General features: G+C 43.9%; 1 protein-coding gene across 1 annotated transcript; it reads left to right on the top strand.

The window, feature by feature from the left end:
- Positions 1–1,606: 1,606 nt before the first annotated feature.
- bhmt (betaine-homocysteine methyltransferase) lies at positions 1,607–16,553 on the top strand. Its single transcript, XM_078396743.1, has 8 exons — positions 1,607–1,756; positions 2,504–2,636; positions 3,499–3,617; positions 5,045–5,236; positions 10,453–10,600; positions 13,572–13,754; positions 15,380–15,608; positions 16,300–16,553. The coding sequence occupies exons 1-8, from the start codon at positions 1,607–1,609 to the stop codon at positions 16,490–16,492; spliced, it is 1,347 nt and encodes a 448-aa protein (XP_078252869.1). The 3' UTR covers positions 16,493–16,553.
- Positions 16,554–24,260: the final 7,707 nt, after the last annotated feature.

Raw genomic sequence — 24,260 nt, 5'->3', positions numbered from 1 at the left:
CACCAATGGGGAGGGGCCCCCAGCCCACCAATGGTAGTGCAGGTGGTCCCCAGCCCACCAATGGGAGTGCGGATGGTGCCCCAGCCCTCCAATGGGAGTGCAGATGGTCCCCAGCCCACCAATGGGAGTGCAGGTGGTCCCCAGCCCACCAATGGGAGTGCAGATGGTCCCCCAGCCCACCAATGGGAGTGCAGGTGGTCCCCCAGCCCACCAATGGGAGTGCAGGTGGTTCCCCGTCCACCAATGGGAGTGGTCCCCCCACCAGACCAATGGGAATGTAGGTGGTCCCCATCCCACCAATGCGAGTTGTCCCCACACCCACCAATGGGCGTGGTCCCCAGCCCACCAATGGGAGTGCAGATGGTCCCCAGCCCACCAATGGGAGTGTAGATGGTCCCACAGCCCACCAATGGGAGTGCAGATGGTCCCCAGCCCACCAATGGGAGTGCAGGTGGTCCCCCAGCCCACCAATGGGAGTGCAGGTGGTTCCCCGTCCACCAATGGGAGTGGCCCCCCCACCAGACCAATGGGAATGTAGGTGGTCCCCATCCCACCAATGGGGGTTGTCTCTCCAGCCCACCAATGGGCGTGGTCCCCAGCCCACCAATGGGAGTGCAGATGGTCCCGCAGCCCATCAATGGGAGTGCAGATGGTCACCCAGCCCACCAATGGGAGTGCAGATGGTCCCCCATCCCACCAATTGGAGTGCAGGTGGTCCCCAGCCCACCAATGGGAGTGCAGATGGTCCCCCAGCCCACCAATGGGAGTGCAGATGGTCCCCCAGCCCACCAATGGGAGTGCAGATGGTCCCCCAGCCCACCAATGCGAGTGCAGGTGGTCCCCAGCCCACCAATGGGAGTGCAGGTGGTCCCCAGCCCACCAATGGGGAGGGGTCCCCCCTTTCAACCAATGGGCGTGGTCCCCTGCCCACCAATGGGGAGGGGTCCCCCCCAGTCAACCAATGGGCATGGTCCCCAGCCCACCAATGGGGAGGGGCCCCCAGCCCACCAATGGTAGTGCAGGTGGTCCCCAGCCCACCAATGGGAGTGCGGATGGTGCCCCAGCCCTCCAATGGGAGTGCAGATGGTCCCCAGCCCACCAATGGGAGTGCAGGTGGTCCCCAGCCCACCAATGGGAGTGCAGATGGTCCCCCAGCCCACCAATGGGAGTGCAGGTGGTCCCCCAGCCCACCAATGGGAGTGCAGGTGGTTCCCCGTCCACCAATGGGAGTGGGCCTCCCACCAGACCAATGGGAATGTAGGTGGTCCCCATCCCACCAATGGGAGTTGTCCCCCCAGCCCACCAATGGGCGTGGTCCCCAGCCCACCAATGGGAGTGCAGATGGTCCCCAGCCCACCAATGGGAGTGCAGATGGTCCCCCCAGCCCACCAATGGGAGTGCAGGAGGTCCCCAGCCCACCAATGGGAGTGCAGGTGGTCCCCCAGCCCACCAATGGGCGAGCGGGATTCTGCAACACGCACCATTGGTGCTGGGTCTCTGGGCGGTGCTGCTGTGTATCTGGGCGGTGCTGGGTTGGGGGCGGTGCTCCTGTGTCTCTGGGCGGTGCAGGGTCCAGGGTCCAGGGTCGGTGGGCGCTAGCTATAAGATGAGCGACGATCGCGGGTGTCTATCGCGGGTGCTCTGTCCAGGTGCAAGCGGATTAATTAAAGGCGCATCGAGAGAAGAAGAAGCAGCAGAAACAGAAGCCGACGAGATGCCGCCAGTGGGGAAGGACAAAACGAGCAAAGGACGCAGAGTAACATTTTTTAAACTCGCTTCTATTTTAACAAAGTTCGCGTTGGTTGCTTTGCCAAAGTTTGTCACCAAGTAATGACGGGTCTGTTGCATTTTGTTGTTGTTTTCTCTCTATTGTAGGGGAGAAATGCCGTCGCCCACGAGTATCACCCACCCACTGTCTGTCGTGTTGTCCGATCTGACTCCTTTTCTGTGGCAGGTCGCGACATCCCCGGGCCGGGGGCGGCACGAGGTGTCAGCTGCCTCTCGCTCTTACTTGGTGCTTGCACCTCAACCACCTCCAACCCCCCCCCCCCCCCCCCCCTTTGGCACAGATAACTGCGGCATAACATCACCCTGCCCCATGTCGACAGATAATTGCTACAAAAAGTTGCCTCCTGTAAAATCCGATTTTTCTTTGGACCGTTATATATTTAATTAACTCCCTTTCATGCTTTTGTTTCTTTCACCCCAATGCATATCATATTGCACTCTTGCAAGCGTGTGTGCTGCTCCCGATCGTCCAAGGCTCTTCCAGTTTAAGGAACACGCTCTGCCCACTTTTTGTATCAATTTTCATAATCCGTTCACAGCGAAGATTTCCCCCACTAATTGGCTGCCTAACGAGAAACTTCAGTTCTGGTGAGCCCAGCCCAGACTCTAGGTCTAGATGATATAGCCGCAACCCCTTTTTATTAAAAAAAAATATTTTTTTAAACTTTCTGGTATGTTACCTAATGTACTAAGTGAATCTTTGTGGTTATTGTAGGGACTTCTGGAGCGTTTAGCGTCCGGGGAGATCATTATTGGAGATGGGGGATATGTTTTTGCACTCGAGAAGAGAGGATATGTCAAAGCTGGTCCTTGGACTCCAGAAGCAACAGTCGAATATCCAGAGGCAGGTAAGGCTGAACAAACAAAACTTTGCCCTCAGTACCATTATAAAATATTTGATACTTTTTTTCACAAAAAACATGGCTATGTGCTGTCACATGGTAGGTTTGTTCAAAGTTGAAATTCAATAATATTTGATAAAGCCACAGCAATTAGACTATCAAGTTATAAGAAGGGTCTCGACTCGAAACGACACCCATTCCTTCTCTCCAGAGATGCTGCCTGTCCTGCTGTTACTCTAGCTTTTTGTGTCTATCTTTGGTTTAAACCAGCATCTGCAGTTCCATCCCACACATCGTTATCTATTATCTTCAATATAAAATATTCATTTTAAATAAACCCATTGGTTTGCTCTCCGTGCCATTTTCCTGCCTTGTGTGCTGCCTTGCTAAATTGAAATCTATGCATTAATTAAACAAAACTATGAACTTAAGAGCATTAAGTCCAGCTTTGAATAGAACAGCAGTTCCTTGTAGAATCAAAGAACTCCTTGTAGCTCCTTGTAGAATCAAAGAACTCCAAATGCTGGTTTATCCCAAAAAGTACACCCTTCGATAGGTGATGTTTCAGGTCCCGACCCACAATGTCATCTATCCATTTTCTTCAGTGATGCTGCCTGTCCTGCTGAGTTACTCCAATGCTTTCTGATCATCTTTAAGATGATTATCTTGGTTAAGACCATTGTCATTAACAGATTAACATACAATGGAGAACTGTACTGAGATGCATTTCTTATTTTACGTGCAGATGTAAGTAGCATTAACAAAAATATTTGTTGTCCAAATTACTTGCTATTTAAAACTGACAAGTGGTGATGTTATTTATATGGTCCAGGATAATGTAATTCGATGTCGTGTTTTAATTATACAGTGAAGCAGCTGCATCGTGAATTCCTCCGAGCTGGATCCACAGTCATGCAGACATTCACTTTTTATGCAAGTGATGACAAGTTGATGAACAGAGGGAATTATGTGGAACAAAAGATTTCGGTAAGTACGATGTTTTTCAATGCTAGTTTACAATTTTCTGGCTAGTTCAATAGCTATGTATTTATTCACAAAATGCTGGAGTAACTCAGCAGGACAGGCAGCATCTCGGGAGAGAAGGAATGGGTGACGTTTCGGGTCGAGACCCTTCTTCAGACTAGAACAGCAGTCTGAAGAAGGGTCTCGACCCGAAACGTCACCCATTCCTTCTCTCCCGAGATGCTGCCTGACCTGCTGAGTTACTCCAGCATTTTGTGGATAAATACCTTCGATTTCGTACCAGCATCTGCAGTTTTCTTCTTATACTACTCAATAGCTATGTAGATGGTTCATAACTAAATTGCATGATTGTAGACAATTTAGGATGTTTTTCAATGGAAAAAAAACGTTGTTTTCTTTCTTCCTGCAAGAACTTAGTGTTTTGGAGATGTAATCAAAAAATAAGGAATACCAGAATCAAAAACTTGTGTTGGGAAGGGCGACTAAAATCTTGAAAGTAATAGAATTGGAGTCTGAAGCAGGGTCCCGACCCGACTCGTCACCTATCCATGTTACTCCAGCATTTTGTGCCTTTCCTTGGTAAACCAGCATCTTCAATTCCGTGTTTCTAGAAACATAGGAAAGAGGTGCAGGAGTAGGCCCTTCGAGCCAGCACCGCCATTCAATATGATCATGGCTGATCATCCAAAATCAGTACCCTGTTCCTGCTTTCTCCCCATATCCCTTGATTCCGTTAGCCCATAGAGCTAAATCTAACTCTCTTGAATGAATTGGAGAAAAAAGTAAGAGCAAGGCACAGAAGCCTGGGAGAAATATGACCAAGTGCACTCACAAAGTATGGAGGAAAGAGGAACTTGATGCATCGTAATCACCCTATATAGATAAGGAAGCCTGATTTTTAGCAGTGTTCTGTGTGAAAGTTGTTAGTTGAGTATCCAGTGTTGTTTGTTAGTTATGTTCAACTTTTTAGTCTTTTAATTGTAATCCCATAGTTTATTGTATTGTTCGTTATGTTCAGTTTTTAGTTACAGTCTGCAGATAGTTTAATGCTTTGTTTAAACAATTCATTATAACTATTGTGCTTGAATAAAAAGTTTTAAATGCTGTAACTGGACTCGGCAAACCATTGAGAATTCAGTGATCCTACAGAAAGTCAGGCAATGTACAAGAGGGGCAAAGTCAGGAATGGATTGGATAGTTTGTAGGTCTCGGAGGTGAAGAGATACAAGGCGATAATGTGGCAGTATGAGGAAAATGTTCACTAAACTGTTACTTGATTTTCTGTGCGCAAGGCTGGATGGACTTAAAAGTTAAGTTGATCCTTGGCTTACTTCCATCAGAACATCTGTAATTCCTCATTGTCTTCCTAACTAATGGTAAATTATACTTGGCTTTTTAAAAAAATGCTCGATTTTCTCTTCCTCTCTCAGGGCAGCAAGGTGAATGAAGCTGCGTGTGACATTGCTAGGGAGGTGGCAAATGAAGGAGATGCCCTAGTTGCTGGGGGAGTCAGCCAAACACCTTCCTACCTCAGCAGCAAAGATGAGACTGCAGTGAAGGCCATCTTCAGAAAGCAGCTGGATGTATTTATCAAGAAGAATGTCGACTTCCTTATTGCCGAGGTATGTGATCTTTGCACTTAATTAGATCTCTGAGTGTTTATTTTCTTTTTAAAAAGAAAATGCCAATATGTCGGTTGTGTACACTGCAACAATGCAGAATATTTGGACAACTTTTGTTACTGTCTGTGTTTTGTTAAACACTGCCTAGCAGCCTAATTACTTGTCCGTGTGAGCCATGCCTGGTTGAATAATTGCGGGTTTCTGCAATTATTCTTAACTGCTTATTGCCGTTTCTCATTAAATTCTTGCATTTCCCATGCAAGCAAGTCGAAATGTCTTTCAATAACAACTAAAGCTCTTATTCCCTTGCACGGTAAGTGCGCATCAATTTTCGGAGTTATTCTTGCCTTCAGCCAGATCGTTCCAGTTACTTGGTTATCGTTTTTTTTTAAACACCACGGTTAATGTTTTCCTCTTAATTCAAAGTGCCATTTTTTTTGCGATTTATTTGTGGTCCACTAATCAATCGTGGCTTAGAATGTGGTTTCGTTTCATAGTTTTACTTTTTTTTAAATTGCAGCCAACTACCACACACCTTCACACTTCTTAAAAGAAGTTAACAACCTACTTAACCAGTCTATAAATATTAAAGTTTCAGCTGTGAAGTGCACAATATGTGTGTAAAATGGCTTAACGAAGATTGAGAAAAGCACAATTTAGTGACCAGGCCCTGGGGTACTGGTAACCTCTGGAATGAAGCACTAATCAGATTGTTGGTGAGGGATGATCATCCCAAATATTCTAAGAAGTAAACCAGTGTGACAATTTCCTACTGAAGACGAGCTCAATCAACTATTTGAGTACCCAACAGGAGGTCCAGAAGAATTAAAGAGGAGTGCAAAGGTAAGGTGAAAAATATTGCTGTAAAGTAGCATAGGCCATACATATTTGTACATGACGAAAAATTATTATTATAATAAATACCTGCATTAGCACAATGTCATTTCTGAAGCAGTGATTTTTTTTTTGTTGCCTAATTACGCTGGTCGTGTAAGAAAGAGAATGAACGATAATTTTAAAATTCCATTGCCCACGTTATCATCTCATGCTTCCTGTTTAAAGGCAAAATCCCTGCTTGTAGAAGGGCATAGCACGGAGCAAAATGATCAGAAACCACTCGCCACACACAAGCAAGGTAATAGCTGATTTATTCGGGAAGGTGAGTGTGCAGTGTTAGGGTGTGGATGGGGTATCTACCAGATCAACATGGACATGATCTAGATGTTGCATCAAGGCTGTTACGATGCAGAGAGCTGTTAATGCACTTCTTTATCTGCCTTCAGGCCAATTCCTTTGTAACAAACAAAATGCTATTGCCCTCAGTGCAACACATGACCAGTCGATTGCACTATTTCATGACAAGAGGTATTGTCTCATTTGGATTCAAACGCGTCAGGTCCTCTGGATTATTCCATTAATCCTCTGGTGCCTAGTGCTTTCCTGTAGAAACAGCACTCTAACCAAATGGACAGACGTGCTATTGTACTGACTGTTCTATTCTCAAGAAGAACTCAATAGTTCAGTAACACAATGAAGACCATTACTTAGCCCAAGTGCCAGCCATCGCCCATTTGATCAGACTGATGCTGAGGAAGATGTGCAGAGTGGCCTGTGAATCGGTTAGCAATCCACTGGATGCATGAAGGGAGGCCCCACGTGCTAATTATTATCTGTAGCCTAAATGCTGAAGAGCCTCTTGCCTTGACGCACAGCACCAGAAGATAAGATTGTCCGTAGCACCATTTGACATTGAGCATCTGGCAAGGTTGGCTTTGTGTTAACCTGAAGCGCAAACCGTGGGAAAAGCAGGAGCTCCTTGCGGAAATCCCCATTAGCGTTACGGGATTGAGTTCTCGTATATTTACACATGAAGAACAGTTGCTTGAAAGAGATTCGGAAGACCAGATGTACCAAATGGATGTCGTGCAAAGTTCTGTTAATTCTCCACCCAAAATGGGGAGAATGAGGAAACGTTTCGCTTTCCCTGTTGGTCTACAGAAATTCCAGTGAGACAAAGGAAATTTACTGCCTCCCAATCCAGGAAGTTCTTGAGCTCTCCAAGAATTAAGAACACACTGGGCGTCCATGCAATTCTAGAAGGCCCAATACATTTAAAGTCAAAGTCAATTGATCCTGAAGAGGATTGTTTGCCTTTTACTCTAAAACCTTATAAACTCCTTTCCTCTTGAGGAATAGGAGGATGGAAGTTCCCTTGCTCAGCTATCAGGTTCAAACATGGAATCAAATAGCTTTTGCTCTTTCCCTTCACTTCACCCTGTCCCTGCGATTTGAGTCCTGTAGTTGACTCATTTGATTTGGTGAACGTAATGTATACGCCACCATATTTCTGCTGATGGTGTGGCTCGACTTGAATTCTGATTTGCATTGTATGCTAACAAAAATTGGCCAATATCATGCAGCTGCACCCCAGGAAAGGAAATTCAAGGAGTAACTTAGGAATGATCAGTTGGCACAGCATTAATCAATATGGGACTATCAGTGACTGAACAGGAAAGGGCAGCTGTGACATTGATGTAGGCAGTGGTTTGTCTACATTCAATGCACTGGACTGTGTGAACCCATCTGTTATCTGTAGATACTGACTGCCTCAAATGGGAAACAAGGGCATTCAATAACACAGTTGTTTGCAACCTCACACTGCAAGCACTAGACCTTTAAATTAAATGTGTTTGTTTTTACCATCTTATAATCTGCCGTGTGTTCATTGTGCAAGAAAAGGAAATATCTTTTCTCCATGAGTGGCTCCAGGTAGTTGGTGTGTCCTTTTGGTATGTATTGATTGATAAATCAGACTTTCGTTGTTGAATTGGTGGTTATTGAAAGTTGCTCGTACATTTGTCAGACAGATTGCATCATCTTTTATCATGCCCAGAAGGATTGTGTTCCATTAGAGTTACTATGTCATGTAGGATGTCCCACACCATAGCTATCTTCCATTTTCTGCCTGTCACACCAACATTACCAAAGCAGCGTGCCATAATATTTGAAAGAACACCACTTTCAGTAACAAAAGTTCCCTTTTTGGTGAACCTTCTTATTTAATCCAGTTAATTAGTTGCTATTAATGTGACTGCATTTTAATAGAAACTGTCACTTAAACTTCATTATGTAATTTTTACTAAGTGCAAAGTAGTAAAAGTAGATTTTAGTTTGGAGGTACAGTATTCAAAGTAGATTTTAGTTTAGAGATACAGCTTAGGTTAGAGAAACAGGCCTTTCGGCCCACTGAGTCTGTGCCGACCAGCGATCACCCCATACACGAGCAGTATCCTACCCACAAGGGACAATTTACAATCCTTACCAACACAATTAACCTACAAACCTGCACGTCTTTGGAGTGCGGGAGGAAACCAGTGCACCCAGGGAATACTCACAGGAAGAACGTACAAACTCCGTACAGACAGCACCTGTAGTCAGGATAGAACCTGGGTCTCTGGCGCTGTAACTCTACCGCTGCGCCACCGTACCACCCTTAGGTCTACAGGCAACCTATGCTTCCAGTGTGCAACAATTTCAGTGATCTTATTCAGGAAGGTGGTCTGGAGGAACAGACTAATAAAAATTATGATAATCTCACAAAATAGTCACAAAGAACCAAGATTACATGTCTGACTATAAAAACAAATCTTCAATAGAAATAAAATGTGGAGTAACTAAAGATTTTTTTTTTAGCAAAATACCATTTAAAATTGATAGTAGGCAGATGTCACAATGTAGTGCGCAAAAGGACAATTTGTGTCCTTCGGCCTCCTCCCTTCCTGCTATCCAGTAACTGAATACTCCTTCCATTGAAGCAGCAATGTATCTGTGCTTCGATCACCAGGCTTGGAGTACAGGAGTCTGTTCACAATGTGGTCTCCTCTACATTGGGCAAACCAAAGAAAGACAGCTTGCAGTACATCTCAATTCAAATTACTGGGTGTAAATTCTGCCTGCTATCGCCTCACATTTTAATTCTTCTCGCTTCTGGTTAGCACACAACAAAAGATTTTTGATGTCCCTCAGTACACGTGACGATAAACTAAACTCGACTCAGCAAAACTTTAAATGTAATCCTTCTGTCACCCTAGCCACACTGGGAGTATCCAGTTAACCTAGCAAGCGGAATGCTTTAGAGATGTGGGAGGAAATGGGAGCACACAGGTGAATCGCAGGGAGAATTTGCAAACTCCACACACAGGGCCAGTGTAGTGACAAAATCTATTACCAGGAGCTGTGTCCCTACTTTCACTTTAGCTTTCATTTCTAATTTTTGGGCCAGTTGATGAAACAGTTCCCTTTTTACAGCACTATGAATCGTTGAGTATAGGAGCAAAGAGGTCCTTCTGCAGTTGTACAGGGCCCTAGTGAGACCGCACCTGGAGTACTGTGTGCAGTTTTGGTCTCCAAATTTGAGGAAGGATATTCTTGCTATTGAGGGCGTGCAGCGTAGGTTTATTAGGTTAATTCCCGGAATGGCGGGACTGTCATATGTTGAAAGACTGGAGCGACTAGGCTTGTATACACTGGAATTTAGAAGGATGAGAGGAGATCTTATCGAAATGTATAAGATTATTAAGGGGTTGGACACTTTAGAGGCAGGAAACATGTTCCCAATGTTGGGGGAGTCCAGAACAAGGGGCCACAGTTTTAGAATAAGGGGTAGGCCATTTAGAACTGAGATGAGGAAAAACTTTTTCAGTCAGAGAGTTGTGAATCTGTGGAATTCTCTGCCTCAGAAGGCAGTGGAGGCCAATTCTCTGAATGCATTCAAGAGAGAGCTAGATAGAGCTCGTAAGGATAGCGGAGTCAGGGGGTATGGGGAGAAGGCAGGAACGGGATACTGATTGAGAATGATCAGCCATGATCACATTAAATGGCGGTGCTGGTTCGAAGGGCCGAATGGCCTCCTCCTGCACCTATTGTCTATTGATTTATTTGTCCAAAGACAAGTCTGTCCACATTTTTTTGCATGAGGGATGGAAACATTTAAAATCGTACAGAGGCACAATGCAATGCTGTCCTTAAATATTATATGCTTTCTGCTTCTGACTAACTTTTTGTTAACATCAGCTGGGTGGAAAATACAAGGCCATGGTTTTTGTTGGAAAACCTCTTTTTGTGGAACAATTTTACTGCCGGAAGCTTGTTCCTGGTAAAGAGGATTGGATATTGTTGGTCCCTGTACTTAAATACGGTTGCTCTCCCTCTTGCAGTACTATGAACATGTAGAGGAGGCGGAATGGGCAGTTCAAGTTCTGAAGGAGTCTGGCAAACCCGTCGCTGCCACATTGTGCATTGGCCCAGAAGGTGATATGACCGGGCTATCACCTGGGGACTGTGCTGTCCGACTTGTGAAAGCAGGTGAGGCAATACCTCCAACTTTTCATTTCTGGTCTTTATCCAAGCATCCGCCTCTCAAACCTCCTTTGCCCATATCCACCTATCACTCGAAGGTAGACACAAAATGCTGGAGTAACTCAGCGGGACAGGCAGCATCTCTGGAGAGAAGGAATGGGTGTCATTTCAATAGACAATAGGTGCAGGAGTAGGCCGTTCGGCCCTTCGACCCAGCACCACCATTCAATGTGATCATGGCTGATCATTCTGGGGTCGGGTCGAGAACCTTCTTCAGACCCACCTATCACTCGCCAGTCTTTGCCCTGCCCCTCTCTTCCAGCTTTCTCTCTCGCCACAATCAGTCTGAAGAAGGGCGGCACAGTGGCACATTGGTAGCGTTGCAGCCTTACAGTCTGAAGAAAGGTCCTGCCCCAAAACGACACCCATTCCTTTTTCTTCAGCGACGCTGAGTTACTCCAGCACTTTGTGTCTATCTCCTGCATTGAACTGCAAGTAGTGCAGCTAATATTCAATGCCAGTATGTTTAAATCTACTGGATGGATTTTCGGCGTGTTATATCATTGAATTCTCAATGATTCACTTGAGTTCAGTGGTAGCGTTTTAAAACATACTGGCACAGAGCTTGCATACTGGGGCGGCATTGTGGCACAGCAGTAGAGTTGCTACCTTACAGTGCCAGAGACCCAGGTTCGATCCTGACTACGGGTGATGTCTGTACGGAATTTGTACATTCTCACCGTGACCATGTGGGTTTTCTCCCACATTCCAAAGACGTGTATGTTTGTAGGTTAATTGAATTGAATAAATTTCATTAGCCAAGTATGTATACATACAAGGAATTTGCCTTGGTGCGTCATTGTCCCTAGTCTGTACGATAGAACTAGTGTATGGATGGTCAGTGTGGACTCGGTGGGTCAAAGGGTCTGTATCCATGCTGTAACTCTAAACTAAACTAAAATAGTATCGGTGTGAAGCACGGTACAGAAGAATAAAGAAACTATTGATGCCAACACCAGTTACATTTTCTCGCGGATCAGATAGTACCTCCCATGACTGATTGATGGCACTATTCAAAATCATGTCTATTTTTGATTGGTTTAGTTCCAACCAGCAGGGTGTTCGCTGCAAGAGTGGCACCCTCCCGTTTGTGGCAATGGCATTCTTTGTTCATTAAACAAAGTTGCACTTGCACCTCCAACCTCATCTGCTGTATCCGGTGTTCTCAGTGTGGACTCCTGTATATCGGCGAGACCAAGCGCAGGCTGGGCGACTGTTTCGCTGAACACCTCCCCTCAGTCCGCCATCTCCCCATCGCCAAACACTTTAACTCCCCCTCCCATTCCCACACTGACCTTTCTGTCCTTGGACTCCTCCACTGTCAGAGTGAGGCCCAGCACAAATTGGGGGAAAAAGCACCTCATATTTCGCTTGAGCAGCTTACAACCCAACAGTATGAATATTGACTTCTCTAACTTATAACATATAACATATATAACATATAACAACTACAGCATGGAAACAGGCCTGTCCGGCCCTACCAGTCCACGCCGACCATTCTCCCTGACCTAGTCTCATCTACCTGTACTCAGACCATAACCCTCCAATCCCCTCCTATCCAAATACCTATCCAATTTACTCTTAAATAATAAAATCGAGCCAGCCTCCACCACTTCCACCGGAAGCCCATTCCATACAGCCACAACCCTCTGAGTAAAGAAGTTCCCCCTCATGTTACCCCTAAACCTTTGTCCCTCAATTCTGAAGCTATGTCCCCTTGTTGGAATCTTCCCCACTCTCAAAGGGAAAAGCCTACCCACGTCAACTCTGTCCGTCCCTCTCAAAATTTAAAAAACCTCTATCAAGTCCCCCCTCAACCTTCTACGCTCCAAAGAATAAAGACCCAACCTGTTCAACCTCTCTCTGTAGCCTAAGTGCTGAAACCCAGGCAACATTCTAGTAAATCTCTGTACCCTCTCCATTTTGTCGACATTTTTTCAAGTAACCCCTGCATTCCCTCTCTCACCCTAGTCCTCTTGCTAATTTCACTGTTTGGACTCCTTTGTTATCATCTCTCGCCTACACACACCAGCACCAATTTATATTTTTATTGAAGCTAATTAACCTACAAACCTATACGTCTTTGGTGTGTGGGAGAAAACCAAAGCACCGGGAGAAAATCCATGCACCCCTCTCCTGCCCCTTTGAACCCCGGTCTTTCATGTGACATGTTGGGATACTAACAAGGATGTTACTTAATTAATAGGTTATTCTGCTTGCTTCGTGTTTCTTTAACTGCACTGCCTGTGTACTTCCCAGTTTCCAGCTCACTAGGTATTGTAACTAGAGAAAGACACAAAATGCCGGAGGAACTCAGCAGGTTAGACAGCATCTTTGGACAACATGGATAGGTGATGTTTCGGGTCGGAAGAGAGAAGATTCAGCTTTTTGCTTGCTGATGGAAGAGTTCAACAACTTGCTGAAATGTTTACAGGAAATATCTAATTCAGAGCATTACGAGCTGCAAAACTTTAAGTGTATCCAACTCTTCGTTACTCTGTGTATCCAGACTTTGTTGGATTTTTCCCATTCAACCGGTAGTTAGGATGGTGATTTGGAAGTTGAATTGTACCAAATACAATTCTTGATTAGTAAGGGTGTCAGGGGCTATGGGGAGAAGGCAAGAGAATGGGGTTGAGAGAAAAAGTTAAATCCGCCATGATTGAATGGTGGAGTAGACTTGATGGGCCGAATGGCCTGATTCTGCTCCTATAACTTATGAACAAATAAATAGTACCAAGGTGTAACAAAATGATGACCAAACAATTGGTACAAATTGGTACATCTTGCTGTATTATTAAAAAAATGGAGCTTCCTTCTTCTGACAGTTCTTTTTAGCCAATGTAAGAATTGTGAAATTTAGCTATTACTACTCCATCTTTTTTTCCTGCTAAATGTCCCAATTCTGATTTTCTAGGTGCCGACGTTGTTGGAGTGAACTGCCATTTTGACCCAGCCACTTCCCTTAAAACAATGAAACTTATGAAGGAAGGATTGGAAGCTGCAAAACTAAAGGCACACTTGATGGTGCAGCCTCTTGCCTTTCATACACCTGACTGTGGCAAGCAGGGATTCATTGATCTACCAGAGTTTCCATTTGGTAAAGTTTATGTTTCATTCTTTAATGCCTTCTGCCAAAATTGAATAAGCCTAGGCAGAGTTTGTTGTTACGGGTCACATTCTTGATTAGTACGGGGTGACAAGGGGAGAAGGCAGGAGAATGGGGTTATGAGGGAGAGATAGATCAGCCACGATTGAATGGCGGAGTAGACTTGATGGGTCAAATGGTCTAATTCTGCTCCTATTACTAATGACCTTATGTCATGGTAAAATACGTTGTTTTACATACCATACACAAAGTGTGCAAAGAGTCGCCATTATCGAGTGCAGACAAAGTTACAAAGTGATCAATGTAGTCCCCAATGGTCCTTCTTTGTTCTTGGTGACCCCCACGCCACACCAAGTCTCAAGTTAGAATCAGGCCCTTGCTATTTGTTACTGCATCTCTAACTTAATAGTGTATTGCATATTACTATTACCTGATAATAATCTGGAGCAGAGTGAAACAGGATTTTTTTTTTTTTAACGGATCTGTGATAGCAAATATAGAATGTTCTGTCAGTGGCAGAATAGGAATAAAGGCGTAGACTATTTTGTAAATGGGGAGATAATCCAGAAACCAGAGGTGCAAAGGGACTTGGGAATGCTGGTGCAGGAACCCCAAAAAGTTAATCTGCAAGTCGAATTGGTAGGTAAGAAGGCAAGCGCAATGCTAGTATTTATTTCAAGAGGGTTAGAATACAAAAACAGGGATGTAATGCTGAGGCTTTATAAGGCGCTGGTAAGGCCACATTTGGAATATTGTGAGCAATTTTGGGCACCATATCTGGGAAAGGATGTGCTGGCTCTGGAGAGGGTCCAGAGGAGGTTTACAAGAATGATCCCAGGAATGAGTGGGTTAACGTTTGATGAGTGTTTGACGGCACTGGGCCTGTACTCGCTGGAGTTTAGAAGTATGAAGGGGGGACTTCATAGCAAAAGGCTTGGATAGAGTGTATGTGTAGAGGATGTTTCCACTGGTGGGAGAGACTATGACTAGAGGCCATAGCCACAGAATTAAAAGACGTCCCTTTGGGAAGGAAATGAAGACTAATTTCTTGAGTCAGAGGGTGGTGAATCTGAGGAATTATTTGCCACAGAAAGCTGTGGAGGCCAAATCAATGGATATTTTTAAGGCAAAGATGGATAGATTCTTAATTAGTACTGGTGTCAGGGGTTTTGGAGAGAAGGCAGTAGAATGGGGTTAGGAGGGAGAGTTAGATCAGTCATAATTGAATGGCGGAGTAGACTTGATGAGCCGAATGGCCTAATTCTGCTCCTATCACTTATGACCTTATAACCTTACGGCAAAACAAATGATATTATCAATGGCTGTGAACTTGCTGGGGGTTTTAATAATTTAACTTGGTCTTGAAATAACTTATCAGAAAGTGTGAATGCCGAATAGCCTAATTCTGCACCTATAACTTATGAATCCAGTTAAAATCTGTTACTCCTGCTGTTCCTAAATGCTCATGCAATTATTAACCAAGCCTGAATTTGCTTAGTATCTGTAATTTGATAAGATCAGATATTTTTAGTCCACCATCAATATACAGCTTAGTGATTTCATTGTTGTTGGTAAAATGTGCCTTGCCAATCTTTTATTTTTTTACTTTTTAAAAGCTCTGGAACCACGAATTCTCACCAGATGGGACATGCATAAATACGCAAGGAGTGCGTATGATCTGGGCATCAGATACATTGGTGGCTGCTGTGGCTTTGAGCCTTACCACGTTCGGGCCATTGCAGAAGAATTGGCAACTGAGAGGGGCTTCCTTCCAGCAGGTTCAGAGAAACACGATGCCTGGGGCACTTGTCTTGCCATGCACACAAAGCCATGGGTGCGAGCAAGGTATGAGACGAGTGTGTGTTCTTCTTTTCATTTAATTTTGTACACTTATTCAAAGTCAGTATTACCTGCACAAGTAATTCTTTTTAGATTTAGAGATACAGCGTGGAAACATGCCCTTCGGCCCACCGGGTCCGCACCGCCCAGCGATCCCCGCACATTAACACTATCCTACACACACTAGGGACAATTTTTACATTTGCCCAGCCAATTAACCTACATACCTGTACGTCTTTGGAGTGTGGGAGGAAACCGAAGATCTCGGAGAAAACCCACGCAGGTCACGGGGAGAACGTACAAACTCCGTACAGACGGCGCCCGTAGTCAGGATCAAACCTGAGTCTCCGGCGCTGCATTCGCTGTAAGGCAGCAACTCTACCGCTGCGCCACCGTGCCGCCCCTGGAGAGACAGAGGAAACCTTATCTGCCGGTTCACTGACTGGATCGCACGCAACAAAAAAGCTTTTCACTGTACCTCTGTACACGTGACAATAATAAACTAAACCAAACCAAAACCCTAAATTAATAACCATAAAAAAAACCATCGTCCTTGCTGCAACTAAATACCATCCATGGAATTTCATAATTGAGTTCCTTTTCTGATCTTATCTCCACTTCTGAAAATGTTCTAAAACAGCAGCTTGTATGCCTGGTTCCCCATCATGTTAAGCATTTTCCTTGAATTGTTTTGCAGAGCACAGCGGGCATATTGGGAGAAAATGGTGCCTTCCACTGGCCAACCATTTTCAGCTTCCTTCTCAAAACCAGACGGCTGGGGTGTGACCAAAGGAGACGAAGTGCTCATTCAACAAGTAGAAGCAACAACTGCCGAACAACTGAAAGAGATGTTCGAGAAGCAGAAGAAATTTGCTGGAATCGTAGCATAATTTTTACTCTGTAAAAAAAACAAAAAGACCAAATAAGCAAATAAAAGCTTGACCCAGTGAATGTCGTTTTGCATTTTAATGAGCTTGCATGAATGGATGGTGAATCGTTCTTGTTAACTTTCTGCCTCCAGCTTAAAATGCTGGTGGAGTAGCAATGAAGTCTGGGAAATGCTACTATCTGTAATCTGATTTTACATAATCACATAACAAGGTCTTTGTGGTTTGGCTCCAATGTAATGACAGGGACAGATTGAATTACAAGAGCTGGAGCACTCAACATTTTGTTGTGATTTCTGGGAGGACAAGGTTGAAATGTAGTTGCCATGGGAGTTAACCCAAGAGTATGAGAGAGCTTAAGAGTTAACCTAAGAGAGGGTGGTGCAGCGGTAGAGTTGCTGCCTTACCCGCTTGCAGCACCAGAGACCCGGATTCGATCCCAACTACGGGTGCTGTCTACGGAGTTTGTACGTTCTCCCTGTGACCGCGTGGGTTTTCTCTGAGGTCTTTGGTTTCCTCCCACATACCAAAGACATAGGTTTGTAGGTTAATTGGCTTGTATGTGTAAATTGTCCCTAGTGTGTAGGATGGTGTTGATGTGTAGGAATCGCTGGTTGCTGGGCCGAAGTGCCCGTTTCTGCACTGTATCTAAACTATAAACTAAACAAAAAGTATTATTTTTAAAGAAGGGTCTTCCCCTGACATCTCACCGTCAATAGTATCTCCCGGTTGGACGGCAGGCCACTGGACAGCCAGAAGTAATGCACTCTCTCCTCACAAATGTGATCCCAGAGCGTTGTGTTAAATTATCAATAAGTCTCCACATATTTTTTCCTGTTTATCTTCGGATTACCGTGGATAAATTGGCAGCTGTGGTTATGAATGCTGGATCTGCCCTGCTGGAGTTTAGAAGGATGAGGGAGGACCTCATTGTCCCATTTTAGTTAATGTGCTAAGCACCACAGTCCTATTTTTCCACATCGTTTTTGGCCAATTCTGTGAATATTTTTGTGAAGTTGAGGTGGACACCAAATGTAGCATCGATTATGTGAATAAGACTGTGAACTCTTGGCTTCCTGATACGTTAACAAACAGGTGTAGAGTGGGGTTTGAGAACAGATTTAACCTTTTAAATTGAAAACCAAATATAGATGTATAGAGTATTTAAGGCTGGAAGTAAAATTAAGATGTGAACTTCTCTGCATTCAACAAAATCTCTAAAAATTATTATATATCAATTCTAATGAAGGAAAACATTTTAAAATACTTTTATTTCTTGTGTTTGAACTCTCCCTGCAGACTGGAAAGTCTTTTCTACAGTACTGAAAGCATCGTGCCCTGAACTCATGGGTAACACAAACCATAGTTTATTTTCTACCCAACTCATTGGAAGCATTTTATACATGCATTTTTCTAATTAAAACTCCCTTGCCACAGTTACCACAATAATTTTGGACACTGCGAACCTAACCCTAGATTGGAAATATAATCTGGTTCATGAGGACAAAGCTATTAACACAGCGCTTGACCCAAACTGGAAGAGAGAAAAAAAAAAATCAGCCCACACATACCTCTTTAGTTGCCTTAAAAGGGAAAGTCAAAACTTAGGAGGAAAAAATAACACCGCAGCCCGGTGGCACTTGAATTCAAACTGCTTGGAGACTGGTCTGTGCATTGGATTCTGAAGCGAAGGTATGAATCCGAGGCCCTGTATCTATGTTTAGCACTTACTTCAGAAAGCAATGTTTATGTCTCACTTGATGAAAGGAAGGCCTTTGATCAAATTAGATTAAAGGAACTCTGGGAAAGTTGAGATGTGCAGCCCAAATATAGCACTTGCACTGAGATGCCCCAGTGAAAATCCTGGGTTAGCAGAAAGGAGTGACAGTGAAAGGGCTAAAAACACAAGCAAAACGCTCAATAAGCCTTTAGCAGGATGCTCAACTCGACAAACTCTATAAAATTCGCATTTTCAGCAGAAAATGCCACGGTGAAAATGACTTGATTGGAAGGTTTGTCTAGCATTAACTGGTAATCAATATACTGAGCATTTTGTAGTTAGTATGGAAGCACAAAGTGGATTCCCAGCATCAAACTGAGCAGCTCCCTTTGGTATTTGCAGTGAGATTTACTAAATACTGTGGGGAGACAGGCCACCTGTGCTTACAAAATGTTTGCATTTTTTAATCTACTCCTATACGTAGAACATAGAGGAACAGGCCCATCGGCCTACAATATCCACGCCGAACATAATGCCAAGTTAAACCAATCGCTCAGCATGCATGCAATCCATATCCCTCCAAGCCCTACATATCCATAAGCCTATCTAAAAGCCTCTTAAACACCACTATAGCATCTGCCTCCACCACCCCTGGTGTATAAAAAAACCTGCCCCACACATCACCTTTAAACTTTCCCTTCTCACCTTAAAGCTAGCTTTTGATATTTCCAACCTGCGAAAATATGAATGCAAAGCAGCAGTGCACATTTAGAAAGACAACCAGTTTGAGGATTAAAATCATTACGTACCATAATCGTTTCCCAATTTTTAGGTTTATTATTGTCACGTGTACTGAGGTACAGTGAAAAGCCTTGTTTTGCTCGCTACCGAATCAGATGAGATAGTACTATACATACATACAAATCAAGTCAACCCTTTATTAAAGGTCATAAGGAATAGGAGTAGAATTAGGCCATTCGTCCAATCAAATCTACTCCCCCATTCAATCATGGCTGATCTATCTCCCTCCTTACCCCATTCTCATGCCTTCTCCCTGTAACCTCTGACACCCGTACCAATCAAAAATCTATCTATCTCTGCCTTAAAAATATTCACTGACTTGGGCTCCACAGCCTTCTGTGGCAAAGAATTCCACAGATTCACCACCCGCTGACTAAATAAATTTCTCCTCATCTCCTTCCTAAAAGAACCTTTAATTCTGGGGCTTTGACCTCTAGTCCTAGACTCTCCCACTAGTGGAAACATTCTCTCCACATCCACTCTATCAAAGCCTTTCACTATTCTGCATGTTTCAATGAGGTCCCCCCCCATTCTTCTAACCTCCAGCAAGTACAGACCCAGTTCCGACAAACGTTCATCATAGGTTAACCTACTTATTCCTGGGATCATTCTTGTAACCCCCCCTCTGGACCACTCTCTCGTGCCTTATAGAGCCTCAGCGTTACATACCTGTTTTTGTTTACAAGCCCTCTTGACATAAATGCCAGGAATTGAGTTTGCTCGAAACGGGTGAGATGCTGCCTGACCTGCTGAGTTACTCCAGCATTTTGTGAATAAATACCTTCGATTTGTACCAGCATCTGCAGTTATTTTCTTACACTTGCTTTCTTTACTACCTTACTTGGCCCCGTAGCAGAAGCGTCCACGTTGCGGGGCTGGAAACTGGAAGTGTCCTGAGCTAATTCTGCTACCACCATCAAGTGATGGCCCCCACTGATTGTCGCCGGAAGCTTGCGTCCTTTTCAGGTTTTGAAACATGGATGATGGACACGAAAGAAGAAGACTACCTTACTTTGCTAAAGGGCTCCAAATATTGTGCCTTATAAGGGTACTTAAGGATCAAATTGGTATCAATGTGTGCACAAGTGCCCTAAATCACATTTGCAAGTGATAACATTTTTGTAAAAGATAGCAGCCAAAATGAAGTAATTTTGTCACAGAGTGTTCTGGGTAATATGTCCTCCAAATCCTTGCACAGCTGAAGACGACATTAAGGAAAATGAAGGGATCATTATTTACTTTTCTGAGGTAAGGACATCCACCTTTACTCAGTTTTCCTCACTCCACATATGCTGCCAGACCTGCTGGACATTTCTTCTCTTTTATTTCACATCTCCAGCAACTGCAATGCTTGGCTTCTCACAATTCTGTCAGAAGCTTTTGATTTTTTTAAATTCTCACTTAATTGTCATGTGCACTGAGGCACAGTGAAAAGCTTTTGTTGCGTGCTAACCAGTCAGTGGAAAGGCAAGACGTGATTACAATCGAGCCATCTACAGTGCACAGATACATGATAATTACTTGTCTTCATTCAACTCTTACCCGAACAATCCCGAAACCACGCTGTCCTTCGAACAACCTTGGTGTCTGTCCTATCCCTCCCTTTGTGCTTTCCATCCTTCCCTTTCTCTCCAATTTAAATCACACTTGTTTTCCCACTTCTCCAGTCCTGGTGAAAGATAATGAAGCGGAAACTCGATTTCTACCTTTGCAGATACTGCCTGACCTGCTGAGTATTTCTTGCACTTTCTGTTTTGACGTCAGATTTCCAGCATCTGTGGTTTTTGAACATTTTCATAATTTACAGATTAATTCCAGTTCTTGCCTATTTCGTGGAGCACCAAGCATTGGAGTAACTCAATGGGTCAGCAGCATCTCTGGAGGACTATTCACTGTAATTTAGAAGGATGAGAGGGGATTGTATAGAAACAGATAAAATTCTTAAACGATTGGACAGGCTAGAGGCAGGAAATATCTTCCCTATGTTGGGGGAGTCCAGAACCAGAGGTCACAGTTTAGGAATAAGGGGTAGGCCATTTAGGACTGAGATGAGGAAAAACCTTTTCAGCCAGAGAGTTGTGAATCTGTGGAATTCTCTGCCACAGAAGGCAGTGGATGCCAATTCACTGGATGTTTTCAAGAGAGAGTTGGATATTGCTCTTAGGGCTAACGGAATCAAGGGATATGGGGAGAAAATAGAAGCAGGGTACTGATTCTGGATGATCAGCCATGGTCATATTGAATGGCGGTGCTGGCTCGAAGGGCTACACCTATTTTCTATGTTTCTATGTTTCTATATGGACAGGCAACTTTTCTGGTTGGGACTCTTCAGAATGATTGTAGTAGGGGGGAGAAAGCTGGAAAAAAGGTCGGGGCGGATCAAAGCTAGGGAAGTGATAGGTGGATACAGGTGAGGGGGTTGATTGGCAGATGGGTTGATTGGCAAAGGGTGAAAAGGGGAACAAAATGTTGCCACATAAGATGAGAAGAGGAATCAAATGTGAAACCAGAGGGAGGGATATTGGTGGGGAGGATGGGGGTGGACAGGTGTTTCTTTTGGTGTTTTCCATAGTATTTTCAAGGTTGAGGGAATTGGTTTCAAATGCTGGAGTACTTTAAGTGACTACTCCTCAAATCAATTGCTCCCTGACTCTGTTGCACTATTATACCTTCCCAAAGGAACTGAGCGTGGCTTTGAGAATTAGCAAAGTCTTGGAGCAATAGAAAAGCAGGAAGAGAATGGGGGAGGCAAAGGTGGAAGAAGTAGAAGAGAACTGTGCAAGAAGAACTAATTCAGGTATGACACCACCAGACTTCAACGAGAAGTGCAGAAGAACATTTCAGTCACAGCACTAGGTGAATTTTAAAATGAGCTGGAACTAACGTGAAGGGAACAGGCACAGCTGGCGTATTTATTTATTTACAGGATGTGGATTTTGCTTAAAATACAATTCTTCACTGAGAATTCCAAGAGAATTGTGTCTAAACAATACAATACAATACAATACAATATATCTTTATTGTCATTGTACAACGAGATTGGGAATGCGCCTCCCATACGATGCAATAAATTAATTAGCTAGTCAGTATTAATTTAACAACCCAATGAAACAAATTACAACAGTTTTAATACAGAATAAAGTGCAAGTAGGTCTGTGCCGGTTCACTGGGCGATGTGACCATCCGGCTCAGCATGACCGGTTCATAGCAGCTATGGCCCTGGGGATGAAGCTGTTCCTAAGTCTGGAGGTGTGGACGTAGAAGGTCTTGTATCGTCTGCCCAATGATCACGCAATGTACTGGAGTAACACAGCGGTTCAGGCAGCACATTGGGAGAACATGGATGGGCAAAGTTTTGGGTCAGGACCCTTCTTCAGACTGGGGAAAAATATTTTAAAAATATATTTATCAAGCCAATTAACCTACATACCTGTAGGTCTTTGGAGTGTGGGAGGAAACCAAAGATCTCGGAGAAAACCCATGCAGGTCACTGGGAGAACGTACAAACTCGTACAGACAGAGTTGTTAATGTTAATTCCAAATCTTTTTGCTCAAATCAATTTTAAAGCTAACCCCGAGAATGAATAGGTGAAACGCACATTCACCCAGTTAATCGTTTTACTTTAGTTTTTAAATTAAGTTAGAACATAGAACAGTAGGGCACAAGAATTAGACCTTCAGTGCACAATGTCATGCTGAACATGATACCAAGACCAACTCCAAAAGTGTCAAACGCCACTATCGTGTCTGCCTCGTGTCTGCCTCAACCACCAACCCTGGAACTCACCACCCACTGTGTAAAAAAACTTGACCTGCACATCTCCTTTAAACTTTGCCCCTCTCACCCTAAAACTATGGCCTCTCGTGTTTGTTTTTTTCCATCCTGGGGAAAAAGGTTCTGACTCTCGACCATATCTATGCCTTCTGAGGCAGTGAATTCCACAGATTTACAACTCTCTGACTGAAAAAGGTTTTTCCTCATCTCCGTTCTAAATGGCCTACCCCATATTCTTAAACTGTGGCCCCTGGTTCTGGACTCCCCCAACATTGGGAACATGTTTCCTGCCTCTAACGTGTCCAACCCCTTAATGATCTTATACGTTTCGATAAGATCCCCTCTCATCCTTCTAAATTCCAGCGTATACAAGCCTAGCCGCTCCAGTCTTTCAACATACGACAGTCCCGCCATTCCGGGAATTAACCTGGTAAACCTACGCTGCACGCCCTCAATAGCAAGAATATCCTTCCTCAAATTTGGAGACCAAAACTGCACACAGTACTCCAGGTGCGGTCTCACTAGGGCCCTGTACAACTGCCATTAATTATATATTTTCCACGTACATTTGACCTCCCAAAGTGCAGTACCTCACACTTGCTCGGATGAAACTCCATCTGCCATGTCTCTGCCATTTCTGTAGTTGATCTATAACCTGCTATATACTTTGACAACCTTCCTCACAGTTTGCGACCCCAAAAAATTGACGGGGTCTGAATACTTTCTGAACGCACTATTCACAGCAGTGGGCCCAGCACAGATCCCAGTGGAACTCCACTGGTCACAACCTCCAGACTCAATATTGTCCTTCCACCACAATCCTCTGTCCACAGTAAGTAAGCCAGCTCTGAACCCAAACGACCAAGTCACTGTAAATATTGTGCCTCTTAATCAGAAACATTGATTTTTGTGATTCTTTCATTGTTGAATTTTACTACAATTTTGTGCTTTACAAAAGCCAGAAATAAAATGATGAATAAATTGAAAGGCAGTTTATCGGAGATAAAGCTGGATTTTTTGATGAATTACAAGGCAACAATTACTTGCATTCATGTAGCATCTTACGAAATACAAGGAACTTCATGAATAATAATGTAATCAAGGGAGAGAACATCTATATACTAAAACTCGTTTGTTTGTTCCTGAACTTCAGCCAAAATGGCACACGATAGCGCGACAATTTTAAGCGAGGAGAGGGTGCTGCACCAATGCAGGAGAGGTTTGGGCCTAACGGGTCCACTTGGTCTAGTATTAAATAAAATGTAAAAGGGCAGATGATAAGGGTGATGTTTCGGGTCGGGACCCTTCTACAGATTGAGGAAGCATTCGACCTGCAATGTCACCTATCCATTTTCTCCAGAGATGCTGCCTGACCTGCTGAATTACTCCAGCACATTTTGTCTTTTTTTTTTGTAAGGCAGCATCTGCAGTTCCTTGAGTCCACAAGTGATCTGAATTGAAATACATGGGCAGGG

Source organism: Rhinoraja longicauda, chromosome 3 (genome assembly GCF_053455715.1).
Source record: "Rhinoraja longicauda isolate Sanriku21f chromosome 3, sRhiLon1.1, whole genome shotgun sequence".
In the NCBI taxonomy this organism is placed as follows: Eukaryota; Metazoa; Chordata; class Chondrichthyes; order Rajiformes; family Arhynchobatidae; genus Rhinoraja; species Rhinoraja longicauda.
The sequence above is the reverse complement of the archived record's forward strand: the minus strand, read 5'-3'. Positions and strand labels throughout refer to the sequence as shown.

Bases quoted from the DNA above. Each gene is read 5' to 3' on its own strand.
- bhmt (XM_078396743.1), top strand. From the start codon at position 1,607: ATGAGCGACGATCGCGGGTGTCTATCGCGGGTGCTCTGTCCAGGTGCA. The intron at 2,637-3,498 runs GTAAGGCTGAAC...TTAATTATACAG, and splicing joins AGTCGAATATCCAGAGGCAG to TGAAGCAGCTGCATCGTGAA. The intron at 15,609-16,299 runs GTATGAGACGAG...ATTGTTTTGCAG, and splicing joins AAGCCATGGGTGCGAGCAAG to AGCACAGCGGGCATATTGGG.